Here is a 12,999-nt window from a genome sequence, read left to right as displayed (position 1 = left end):
GCAACTAAAAAGTTAGACGTGCCCCTCATGAGTCGGTGGAGATCAAAAACAGAAACAGGAGGGTAGGCTAAATATCGTTGGATGGACAGAATTAGGATTAGAAATGAATGTTGCTCAGTGTCTGCTGAATGTGTTGATCAGCATGTTCACATAACAACCGAACAGTGATGACACATCAGTGTTGTGTTTACGGGTTGTTCTGTCCACAAACGGCCAAAAAACCAATTAATACTGCTGTAAAGATTGCGTCTGAAATGAAGCCCAAGGCTTCAGACTGAACACAGAAATAAAGCAAGCTTACAAACAGACACACTGTCCCTCTCTGTCCTTCTCTCATTTCCCTCCTCTGTTGTCTCACTGTCTCCATGTGTATCAATACTGCCATTGATTCAATAAACCACAGGCCACCAGGGTCAGAGCTGTGATGGGATATCAGTTGCTCCTGGCAACATCTCCATCACTCCGCCCCCACATCCTACACGCAGCCCTTGTCCCTTTTGTCCATGTGCTGCACCCTATACCCGGTGATGCACTGTGTTTGTGTGCCTATCACTATGGAGCTCTTGTCGACAGCAGCTTTGTAGGTATATATGTGTGTGTGTGTGTGTCATGCGTGGGAGAAAGGAGGCCATGAGTCATAGCACACATACCACCAGGACACAACAGCTCCCCCTGTTGCTGGGGCAGGGGAAACCCCAGAGGTGTGGGTGTATTGTCAGGAAGAACAGAGCTGACTGTGACATCATAGGACGTCTCTCTCCTACACCAGTCAGCGGATGCTCTTGGGGGGGATTTCTTACTTTGGGGCCATTTTTATTTTTTTTCCTTTCACCATTCCTTTCTTGCCTTCCTTCTTTGTACTTGTGCTAAGGACAGACTGCGACTAGTGAAGGCAGAATCAGTCAGTCGTGCCTGAGTTGCACTAACACTTGATAAATGCAGTTAATAATTTTGATGAATGAGCTTCACTGTTAAAAAGATGTGAAGGGAAGAAAATTCCCCCCATTCTCTGACGTCTACTCGCTGTGTGTGTCTGCGTGCTATTGCTGTGACACTATGCTGACAGACTGTGAGATCATGTTCATTCATAAATGGAATAATGTCCTGACAATCATCTCTGCTGTGGTTGTATCTGATGATATAGCGTTGATAATGAATTATTAAAATCACTTGTGAATGTAAGTTATGTTTGTTTATGGATTTTTTTCCTGATTAATCTATGTTAACAAAACTCCCCTGTCACACTGGGGAATATAGAAAAGGAATATGTAGACCATCAAAAATCAGTATGAAACACCACGTGTGGTGCATCTCATGTGGTACTTAATGACATCATGACCCTAAACTGTCCTGTCAACAAGTAAACACTTGGGGAGAGGGGTCCACTAAGTGTGAAACAGCATGTATCACTGTTCAAGCCTCTGTATCTTTATAGGGTGCCGGGCCAGTTCACTAAAACACACAGACACATGGACACAAGGACACATGTATCAACTCACACATTCTCATAGTCTGTGCACACAGGCAGCAGGGAGAGGAAACTGCAACACAATGATAAGGCCTGGGAACACAATGGGCTCAGCAGTGCACAGACAGAAGCCAGGACCAGTTTAGCTCGGAAAGGTCAACAAGCCTCTCCAGGCTTTCATTCAGTTCCCCCAGTTATTATTGTTCGGCATTATAATGATTACTCTGATGGCCTTTATTTTGCAAATGTGGGAGCCATCCGGAAATACCAGTGAAATATGAAAATGCAGGCCAGACCGGAGAGGAGAGGGGAAAAAGGTTACTTATTTTGGAGGGTGAACCTCTTTGACGTCAAGTTTCCCATGGCCAGCAGCCTTGGATTGGACCTGAGCTCCGTCAGAGACCTCTGGTGAGCTGCCAGTTTAATGCACATCTGCTTGTGTCCACATAACGAGTCCAGTCCTAGTAATGACCTTACTATTAGACAAAATGTACTGAAAGCTGTCAGGTTTGCTCGGCCGCTCTGGCCTCCCTCACCTTTCCTACTGTCTCTTGCCCATTAACACTAATCACGTTCACCTGTTCCTCACTCCCTTATCACCAGCTGCACTTGATTAGGTTGCTCACTACATTACCCGGTTTCACTCCTCAGTCACTTGCCAGTTCGTTCTAGTCTCTAGGCCATTTTTTCTCCGTGCTCTTTTGTTTTTTTGTATGTATTTATTCCCTAGCCAGCTACTGTTTTGTGTTCCCCCGATGGACTGTTCCTCCAGACCATGGCTCCACTCTCCCCTCCCAGGCAGGTCAATGCTCAGTCACCTATCTGTTTCCACTATTGCCTTCATCTCTCTGTCTCTACCTTCAGTAGCCACCATCACCACCAACCAGCCCAGGAGTGATCCCCAGTAATGTAGCTCGGCCCAGCTCTCCATCTCCTCGCCTCCTGCTGTTGGTCAAACACCCGGCTACTACTCATCGACAGGACTATGCACTATTTCCCTCTGTGTATTGTTACTCCCTTCATCACTGTATATAATAAATCACTGCTTGCACCGAAGTCGGCTACCTGGGTCCGCCTCTTTCTCGTTCGCTCACTGACAGGTGCGAACGGCACATAACAAAAGCACAACTATTTGGTTTGTGTCTGACTAAACTACAGCGGCACTGTAAGACATTGTGCAGTAGTGCTGGATCTAGTGCAGCTTGCAGATTTTGGTCTGCAATGAAATGTCAACAACCAAAACTCCAGTGAGAATGTGAAAAAATTGAAAACGTTTTTGTCCACTATACGCAACGACAGATTGATCAACTAATATCAGAAGTTGTTGCACCCTTTTTTATGACTGATCCTAAAATTATTCCTCCATGTCAACAGTAAAGTTCTCCTTATAAGCCATAATTTACAGTGATATAAACACTTCCCATGTGTTTTTTGTTTTTTTTTTTGTATGGTGAAATCAAAAAGTTGCTGTATCTTTAGAAGGCTTCTCTAGACATGGGCAGATTTTGAAGAGAGAGAAAAAAATCTTTTAAAAAGTTTATTATTTTGCTTAATTAAACCGTTCATTTATGAAAATGTCTTATTTCACAGAAGACATCTCCTACTTCACTGAAAACCTTATTCTCGGTGTCTGTGTACTGGAGGTTTTAGGTAAGTTTAAGTTTAGTTAAAGATGCATTATGGGGCCGCAACTTGTTCCAGACAACTTGTAATGTCACAAACCCTGCTCATACGAATGCATCCTGAAGTCAGATTTAAGGAGAGCAGAGGGAAACAGAGGTACAGTAACAATATGCAGAACACATCTGAGTGGAGGGGGAATACACTTCATCACAGAAGAGTAACGACACGTTTTAATATGCTGTATTATGCATGGCATCGATAATGACGTCTTTGTTGTCTAACATCACACAGAAGGAGCCTTCCTACTGTAACGCTACTGCTGCGGCATCAAGACATCAGTTCAGCCCACGAGCGGTGCCGATCTCAGGGGTCTGTCTGAACCAATGACCCTCAAAGCAGTAAAGGAGCATGTCAGGTCACAGCCCACCACAAAATGTCAGGGCTCTTACATAATCCCTGCATGTATTCTGTGTGGTGACACAGCAGCTATACCCCTCTCTCCGCTCTGAAGTCTTAAAACAAGACAAAAAAGGTTGAGAGGTTGGAGAGAATGGTCCTGACAGCCAAAGGTTAGCATGGGAAGGGCATAATATGAGGTCAGGTGTTCTTGAGCCCCTCTCAGAACTGGATGTTGATTTACTGATTATGTCACAGTTTGTAAGTGACCTGTGAAGGTGTCTATTCAAGGAAAGCTGGTATCAAGGACAGACCAGTATGGTGTATGGGCAGCTGGTCATTTTGATCATAAGCTTGTGACATAAGGCCACCTTCAGACAGAGTTTCAAAGGTGTCAAGAAAACATTGGCTTCTCCATCCATCTCTATGGGAGAACTGCGTTCAGTGCAGCTGGTGCCAGCACCACAGGGGGTTCCGGCAAAACCACGCAACACTGCGCGGCGAAGAGGTTGGAGTTGGTTCAGCTTTTCTGGTGGTAGAAATGAGTGCTAAGGTAGAGTAGGCTACGTTAGCAGCATAGCTAACCAAAACACAACGGAAACTGGAAGGCTCACCATCACATCGATGTCACACCATCACCATTAACACCCAGTCATTGATTCTACTTGTTAGTATCACCAGTCAAATTAACATGACATTCCATGAAAAGCAGTTTTATTTTATTTTTAATTCATGCTCAGTGCCAGTAAATGTGACCTCTGATCCATTATATTTTCTCCTGTGGAAAATATTTACCAAAGCTGCAAAGCAATGCAAACCCCTGGGGACAAACAAAGCTTTAGAAATTGTTCCAACATCTAAAAACAGCCTGATTAAAAACAGAGAACCTTGGTAACGGCAGACATCTCTACTCTGACAGTAGATTCTCATGTCTCAGAAACTTCTGAAGCCCAAATATAGCTCTGCAGCAGTGGGTTACATGTGAATATTCTCTCCATGTTGGATGAGAATCTGTAATTGAAGAGGGCTGTCCCTGCTGCTATGACGGTGATACTTTCTACCGTACAAAGTTGTTTTCCATGTGTTCAAAAGCAGTAATCTGACCAAAGAGACAGACAATCGGAGCCTCACAAGTGCTAATGACTGTTTGGTGGTGTTACAGGCAAACAGTCATCTGTGGATATGTGAGACAAAAATTCTTACTCATATCGTTGTGTAAGTGTGTGGGCGCCAGAGAAAATACAAAAGTGTACCTGTGCATGTGTTATGACTGTAAGATACAAGAAGGAAATACAATATGTATAGTAAATGAAATGTAAAGGGGAAAACACTGGTTCTAGCTCATTAACTACAAGGCTTCACATTACTAAAGCGAACCATGCATCTCAGATTGATTTTCTGTTTTCCTGAAAATGGAAGGTTCGCCTCGGAGCAAAAATATACAAGCAGCTAAAATATACAAAACCATTGACACAGTTCTTGAAAATTAGAAGTGATGTTAAATAAAATCTAAATTCTATTTTGATTAAGCTGAATGACACTTGAATGAGACAGGTTTATTCTCTTGGTTTTGTCTTAAAGCAATGAACACAAAACACTTTTAAACTATGCACCAATACCTGTTTGTCTTTGAATAGATATAAATGGGATTTTAACTGAGCGTTTGAGGTCAACAAGCTTTTGCACCATCCATCCATCTGTTATCTATTCCACTTATTCCTGAACAGGGTCGTAGGGGGCTGGAGCCAATCCCAGCTGGGCGAAAGGCGGAGTCCACCTTGGACAGGTTGCCAGTTTATCACAAGGCTGACACGTAGACAAACAACCACACACATACACACTCACTCCTACGAGCAATTTAGAGTCACCAGTCAACATAAGCTGTATGTCTTTGGACTGTGGGAGGAAGCTGGAGCACCCAGAGAGAACCCACAATGGGAGAACATGCAGACTCCACACAAAAAGGCCGCGGGTCAGCCCAGCCTTGAACACAGAACCTTCTTGCTGTGAGGTGACAGCGCTAATCACCGCGTCACGCCTTAAATAAAAATGCTGCTGCTAAAACTGGCATATCCTGTACATCAGAAATGGTGCAGTCAAGCATCCAGTGGGGTCGGTTACTGTCGTTTAATGATGTCGAACAGTGGTTTCCTCGTAGTTACATTTCACAGCAGTGGAGCAGTGAACCATCAGGTGACATTCTCACTGTTGGTCAAGCCTTAAATCATGTCATATTTATATCTAAAACCCCCTGCTTATGTTACTTTAAAGGACAGTCAGTTTCTATTCAACACTGTCAACACTGCCCATACAGAGACTAAAACACCAATGATTTGTCTCTACTCATGATTAATGTCTGTCAGTCCTGGGTTAGCTCGTTTGTCTGTGCCATAGAGCTCCACTGTTGTTCAAAAACTATCAAAAACACAACACACAACAACTGTTTGTGTGTGTAAATAGATCAACTGGCTCTGTGTAAGTGCACACACACACACACAAACATAAGTAGGAGGAGAGCCATACTTCACTGTCAATGTACTTTTTTGCTCAATCATTAAAAGTTAATTTCACAGTCCCCCACCGCTGCCGCCCCTCCTTCTTCCCTTGGCTTTCTGTCTTGTGCGATCAACAATAGCCTATTTTGTGCTGTCCCGTGCGAGTGGAGACACACCCGAAGCCAAGGCCACGGTGCGAGGGGAGATTGTTGGGCGGTGGCCAGCTGAGAGGGACACAGGCTCAATTCTCGTCTGGGAGAGGGCAGAGGAGGTCTTACTGGTTTGGCTGTAAACTAGTGGTCATTTAGTGCAGTGACTCCCCAACCAGAGGTACATCTGCAGCTGACAGGGGTAAAGATTGTGAAGCAGCTCAAATATTTTGAAACAAAACATCTATTTCAATTAAAATATCTATGTATACAACACAGTACTGTGCAGAAGACTTAGGCCACCGTTAGTCTTGTTGTTTTAGCAACTTTCTGATGAGCCTATATGGTGACACAGTGGTTAGCGCTGCAGCCTCACAGCTACAAGGTTCGAGCCCCCATTGGAGTGAATGTGGTTGTTTGTCTCTAAGTATCAGCCCTGTGACAGACTGGTGACCTGTCCAGGGTGTACACTGCCCAGTATGAGTTGGGACTGGTTCCGTGACCCTCTTCAGGGTAGGTGGTATGGATGATGACTATATAATTATTTATCAGTAAACAACTACAAAACATAGGAAATATGTACACAGTATTAAAAAAAAACAAAAAATGTCAGGAAAAAAATGAGCAAACAAACTGGACACTCAAAATGTGGTGTTCAAGTTCTAAATAAACATGAAGAATCTGCAGAGGTCGAGGACAAAAACAGAGAGAACAAGAAACCTGTCAGAGCCTGGTGAGAAGTTTCTCACATGACTTCAATGGAATTGGACCATCAATATGTTATGTGGTCTGACAAGTTACCACAAAAAGCATGTGTTTCTTTCAATGAATGATTTGTTGATAGATTAATTTGTTGTGAAAGTTTTAATGTGACAAATCAAAGTGGGGCTGCTTGACAATTCAGTTATTGTAAAACGCAGAAGCCAAGAAATGCCCACTACAGGGCCTGACCTTTGCACCATAAAATCCCGTCAAGGATGTTTAATGTATGTTGAAATATGTCGCAGTGCCCCAGTGGAGCTTTACGTCTAGCAACGCCCCTGGATAAATAGTTGAAATGCTCACTACCACACCAAACTAAGTACTGACACTTCAAGTGTCACACTTCTCTCTAATTAAGTGTTAAAGATCCAGTTTAACATCTGTGACAATGAACATATTTGGAATATAACTAGAGAATCTGAGTTCAGATGGGGCTGTGGGAGCACATCAGACAAAAAAGGCTTATTGTGTTTGTGTGTTTCCCAGCATCAGTGAGCACTGTATTACCTGTTCACATCTATAGACACAGCTGCAGCACGGTGCCACAGACATGTTCCTTCTCTCTCTGGCTGAATGTCATTTTGTCTTCTGTTTTTGGCCTCCTGTCAGATTGTATCGTCTGGTTGTGGGAGCCCCAAAAAGTCCTCCACACATATCACAGGATTTCAACACATGCGCCGAGCCTCGGCCACAATGCGTGCCCAGATCTCAGCTGGGCCACAGGCTGACAGTCAATCTATTGACCCCTTATTCTCTATCAGGACAATCTGTAAGTGCCACCACAGCTGGAGCACCCCACACACTTCACTGCCTCCTCTGATAAGGCCAACTCGTTTCATTGTCCGATAATATAAATACATACCAACACACCATCTGAGAGTCCCCGTCTGCACCAGCCAGCCTAATTATATAATTATCCCTTGTCTGATTGTGCCTGTGCAGCTGAGACGAGGGAGGGCCTTTGTGTGGCCGGTGGAATGCAGCACGCTTGGCATTTTTCTGCGAAAGGGCAGCTTTCTGGAAGCCACTGCCAAGAGAGGGGAGAGGAGAGTGAGATCACGGCTGCTGGTGCCCACTCTCATGTCTCTATCGGTCAGTCCATCTTATCTGTCTCTGGATCTGGCTCTCTTACTTCTGGACAATCCCATCTCTCTTCTGTGTCTGTTGCTGTCCCGCCTCCTCTTACATTCTGCTGCCCATCCTCTCTAAGCCTTCAAGTCTGGCACTTCCAGCTGTCTTGCAGACAAAGTGGCCTTTGGCTCTAAAGTGATAAGAGCTGACAGGTCACACAGTTACAGAGAAGCTGGGTGGCTGAGGGCGTCCACTCCGATGTCCGATCTTGGGACTTGGCAGCGACTGCTCCGCTGCATGATAGGAAGGCATTGCTATTGTTTCTGGTCAAGAGTTGTTGAGGGGATAAGAGAGACTAGAGTAAGAGCAGGTGTTAGCAAAGATTAGCACGGGCCTAGAAAGCATGTCTGATATTACCTCCTTCTTGAATCAAAGTCAAAAGCAACAAGGCGGGCGTCACATAAACCATGTTCTCCTGCACTACATAAGAGGATCCAGACAGTTTTCTGACATTTACATCAAGGGCCCCCCGGCCCCTGCACGTTGTTACTGCTGACTTTATTACTTTATCAGAAGCCTTTTATACTCACTAATGAAAACAGCGGGACTAAGGGTGTTGGCGCCGACGCTCTCCCTCTGAGAGCTGCTGTGTGATTCACAAACATTTAGTCATTTTGGCACTGCTAACCAAGATAGACTGCACTTTAAGAGTGATTTTAAATGTTGATACTATCTGAGGTGAACTTGTGTGTCAGATCCCTAATCTGGCTGAAAGCTGGTTTGCAACAAACAAAATCCTCTGGTTTAAAGATAATCACAATATAATCAGCTTTGTCAATCAGCTGCAGTGCACAAGTTTATCAGAAACCCAAGACAGCAAGTGTGCAGCAGGAACACTGGTACTAACAGCACTTAGGAAATTCCCATAGATTTCTGAGCTGCACCCCACCCCCTGCCCCCCAATGATCACACAGCATGGAGTATGTGAAAGAATGCTGTTGGCACATAGCAGGACACCAGGGGCCCAGTGTTCCCATCTCAAGCTTCCTTACATGCCACAGTGATTTTTAATGGCATAAAAAAAACACAAATAAAAGTAAAAAGTGATCAGAAAGTGCGACAAAAGGCAGTGCCAGCACACCGAAAGACTTTAACCGGAGGAACTTTTTCATAATTCTTAGAACTACTGGAAAAAGCACCCGCTTTTTGCATGTCTTCACCACAGGAACTGTGAAGGATAATAGTTCTTAGAACGTGATTTTGATGGACTTTTTAAGCTCCTACTTCACAATAGGTACTCTCCACGCATGATAGGAAGCATGAATGATGTACGTGTAGCAGTGCCAAGTTAGTTATAGTGATCATTAACCATCACCAGTGGCACGAGGAGCTGCAGTCCACCAACACAGGCCTCTGCAGAGGGTTAATGACATACAACCTACCGGTAATCTAATGTCTCTATGTGTTAACTACTGTGAGCTACTGTTGGCTAATCGCTAACAGGCGGCCGCCTTAGTGTTACATCACTTCAGCATTCCCATTGGCGGTGCAAATGCAAACAGAAAAAGCCCGTAAAGTCGTGTAGTTCTACAGGGAGCTCCCCAGTGGGGTAGTCCTTAGAACTAAGTTCCTTAGAACTGTTTGGTATAATATGTTGAGTGCTTAAGTCAAAAGTAGGGCCCAATGTCATCACAGCACCAAGAACTCCATTGATGCATCCATCTCAAACACCCCTGACAAATCGTGATGCATGTGGAGCATCCGTCTAAACTAGAGGCAAATACCAGGAACATGCTGCATGTCACCTACAGGTCCATCAGGTTGCATCGCTCCACAGCGCCCCTGCTGGTCAGTACCTTTTCTGAGGGTGTGTCGGGCATCTTTAATATGCAAGGTAAATTTTAGTTCTGTAAAAAGATGATCTTGTGATTTAAAGATGAGCTGACATGAGTTTTTATCAGAATCAAAGAGGTTTGATTAGTGACCTTTGCAAAGTGCTTCAAAATAAACCATTTAGACTGTAGCTAATAGGGGGTAATGCTCTTCATTATGCAATATGTCATAAGGAAACATTTCCTTCATACTTCCATCCTCCTTTTCTGTTCCCCTTCCTCTATTGTATTACCCAGCTGGCAGGTGGAGAGCGAAGCAGAAAAAGACCAAACTTTCCTGGTATTCACTGTCTAGGCACTTATCAAACAACAGAGCACAGAATATCATGTTGAGTAGGGCTATGGCAGTTTTATTTGGAAAAACGTTATCAGCAGAAATGACAATAAATGATTATTATTGTATATGATCAGAGCTAGAACATATTTAGCTTTCAATTTAAAGAGCAGTTCAAGCTGTTCAGGGTGATTGATAGTTGAATGGCGCCACCATGTGTTAGTACAAACTTACTGCTGCAATTACACACTGCTTTGACTGGTTTAGAGAGTTTTTGTCAACTCAAAGAAAAATAATTGGTTGATTAACTCTTCAAGGGATTTTCGGGCAACAATGCCAAATGCTTTGAGCTCCTGCTTCTCACTTATGAGGATTTCCTGCAATTTTTTCTAATGTTTTCCCACATGGGCTTTTGCACACTATGGTGAGTAATCTTTTACTTAGTTTGACACTTTATAGGGCAAACAATTAATGAATGAATCATTTAAAACTGTCAATTTATCATAATACAGACATAATGTGTTGTTTACCATCCTAAGGTACTGTAGGTAAAAAGGTAAATGTTATCAACACTTGTAAGATTCAAAAAGGTAAAAAGACAATTTTTATAAAAAAGATTCAGATATATACAAAGTTACTGGATTTTTCAAAATGGCAAATGCAAGCTAGAATACCAATATTACAACACTTCCCTGTTGTGTGATTAGAAGACGCAAACGCAGCAACTGAATGTGTACATTACGAACCTAATGCACAGGCTATACGCCTGCATTAAGGGCGACATAGCAACTATAGGAACAGCACAAGGGGAGTGTTGTTTCCATATGTATAGAATGTGTGTTCAGCTGAGTGTATATACACCACTGCCATTCATTTCTGTTGTGAGGTGGTTAGTCCTCAGAGCTCGTTTCTGTACAGTGAGGCGGTGGCAGTCGATGTGTCTGAACTCAGCCGCAAAAAGGCCGAAGAGGCAGAAAAACAACATGGCCAAGGTCCACTCACACACAGCAGCTTCAGAGCGATGGCCAGTGTTGTGGAGAACAGACACTGAAGGAGGGGAACTGGTCAAGGGGCACAATGTTAAAGGACTGTATTAAATCAAAACATACAGCGGAAGTCAAAGTTTGCCTTGTAGTTTCTTTGATGCTTTCTGTAACCAAGTGCAACTTTAAAAGCAATGAATAAACGGGTAAAAACATCTAACGTATTGGACAAATTTAAAAAATGGTCAAGAGTACCGGGGAAAATGCTGAAACAGTAAAAGATAAATGGTTGAAACTGTTAGTGTTAAGTGTCATGGCTAATTTAATGAATGAAATGGGCTAGTTGGCTAAAAGTAACAAATGTAATATCTGCTAAAAAATAGTGGATAAACAAGTGAACTCATTTAGCTTAAAAATGGATTAAAGCAGTTAAACATTATCACAGCTAGCTTAGCGTAGTAGATGAAGTGTAAGAGTCAGCTAAAAGAAAGGGACAAAGTTCACTAAACTTAAACGGTTAAGTTCTAGTTAAATTCAGTGGATAAATAGTTTCAATGTAAGAGAATTAATAGTGTTAACAATCAGTTTAAAATCAGGTCAAATGAACAGTAGTAGTAGTAGTAATGGTTGCGACAATAAGCAAAAAGTGGTAACTGATAAACAAAGACACACGAGTATCAACTCAGTTTGGATTTGATATTGACCTCTAGTTTTTATTCTTGATGCAGGTAGGAAGGATACTAACAATGACCAGGATGGTACAGAGGCAGCAGCAGGTCGCTCTGACAGGCTTGACCCAGCGTCCGTCCTGACACGGCTGAGCCCGATAGGTTAGAAAGAGCTGTGCCCAGAAGTAGGCCAGGCCAAGCATGAAGGTCAGGAATACTCCCAAAAGGTGAACTGTCTTTAAGACTGATTGCTAAGTGGTGTAGGCAGACAGGGTGAAGATGTAAACACTGATAATTGTGTCAGCAAAAGAAGAGAACTTCACTTATTTCCACATTGTTTAGCTGTTACCTGAAAGTTGCCAAGGATAGAGATTCCTAAAGAGGAGATGAATCCCAGAACAAGGCTGGCAGTGTTGGCCTTTCCATGGTCACCGTAGTCCCTAACCTGCTGGAAACGGATCACGGCAATCCACAGGGCTGAGACAGAAGGAGAGAGCACGTTATGATTAATGTAAAATAAAATAAAAAGATGTCAGTTTAAAACTAAACTAAGACAAGACAAGCACACAAATCAATGAGAGCAAGCAACACAACAACAACCTCTCATAACACGATGCCCTACAACCATTTGGCAAGATGTCAGACTAGAAAAGCCTTGTCTCTTTATCCAACCCTATTTAGTAGCTAACTGCTAATCAGCAGCAGGGGACTCTAAACCTCCTACCAGAGGTCAACAGGTCATACTCTACAAAACATGAGATGGAACACAGATAATCTCATTAGCTCGCCCCGGCAGCCTGTTCATATGCAGACAGCAGTAATATCTGCTCTTTGACACCAATAATTTTCCAAGCAGGACGAATCATCCAGAACAGTTTAGTTTTTAACTGCACAGAAATATTACCAAAACTGTAATACTGTACCTGATTAAACTCTCAAATAGTACCTGAAAGAAAGTCCATCCATCCATCCATTTTCTTCCGCTTATCCGGGACCGGGTCGCGGGGGCAGCAGTCTAAGCAAAGATGCCCAGACTTCCCTCTCTCCAGACACTTCCTCCAGCTCCTCCGGGGGAATGCCGCGGCGTTCCCAGGCCAGCCGAGAGACATAGTCCCTCCAGCGTGTCCTGGGTCTTCCCCGGGGCCTCCTCCCGGTGGGACATGCCCGGAACACCTCCCTAGGAAGGCGCCCAGGAGGCATCCGAAAGAGATGCCCGAG

General features: G+C 43.5%; 1 protein-coding gene across 1 annotated transcript in view; it reads right to left on the bottom strand.

Moving 5' to 3' along the window:
* Positions 1-10,190: 10,190 nt before the first annotated feature.
* The window catches only part of tmem150b (transmembrane protein 150B), a 10,555-nt gene continuing 7,746 nt past the window's right edge, over positions 10,191-12,999 (bottom strand). The window contains exons 5-7 of the mRNA XM_020621267.1: positions 12,131-12,258; positions 11,855-12,032; positions 10,191-11,177 (exon numbers count right to left, since the gene is read on the bottom strand). Coding sequence (XP_020476923.1) covers positions 10,972-11,177; positions 11,855-12,032; positions 12,131-12,258 — 512 coding nt within the window. The 3' untranslated portion in view covers positions 10,191-10,971. The remainder of the gene's footprint in view (positions 11,178-11,854; positions 12,033-12,130; positions 12,259-12,999) is intronic.

This window comes from Monopterus albus, unplaced genomic scaffold (genome assembly GCF_001952655.1).
Source record: "Monopterus albus unplaced genomic scaffold, M_albus_1.0 scaffold256.1, whole genome shotgun sequence".
Taxonomy (NCBI): domain Eukaryota; kingdom Metazoa; phylum Chordata; class Actinopteri; order Synbranchiformes; family Synbranchidae; genus Monopterus; species Monopterus albus.
The sequence above is the reverse complement of the archived record's forward strand: the minus strand, read 5'-3'. Positions and strand labels throughout refer to the sequence as shown.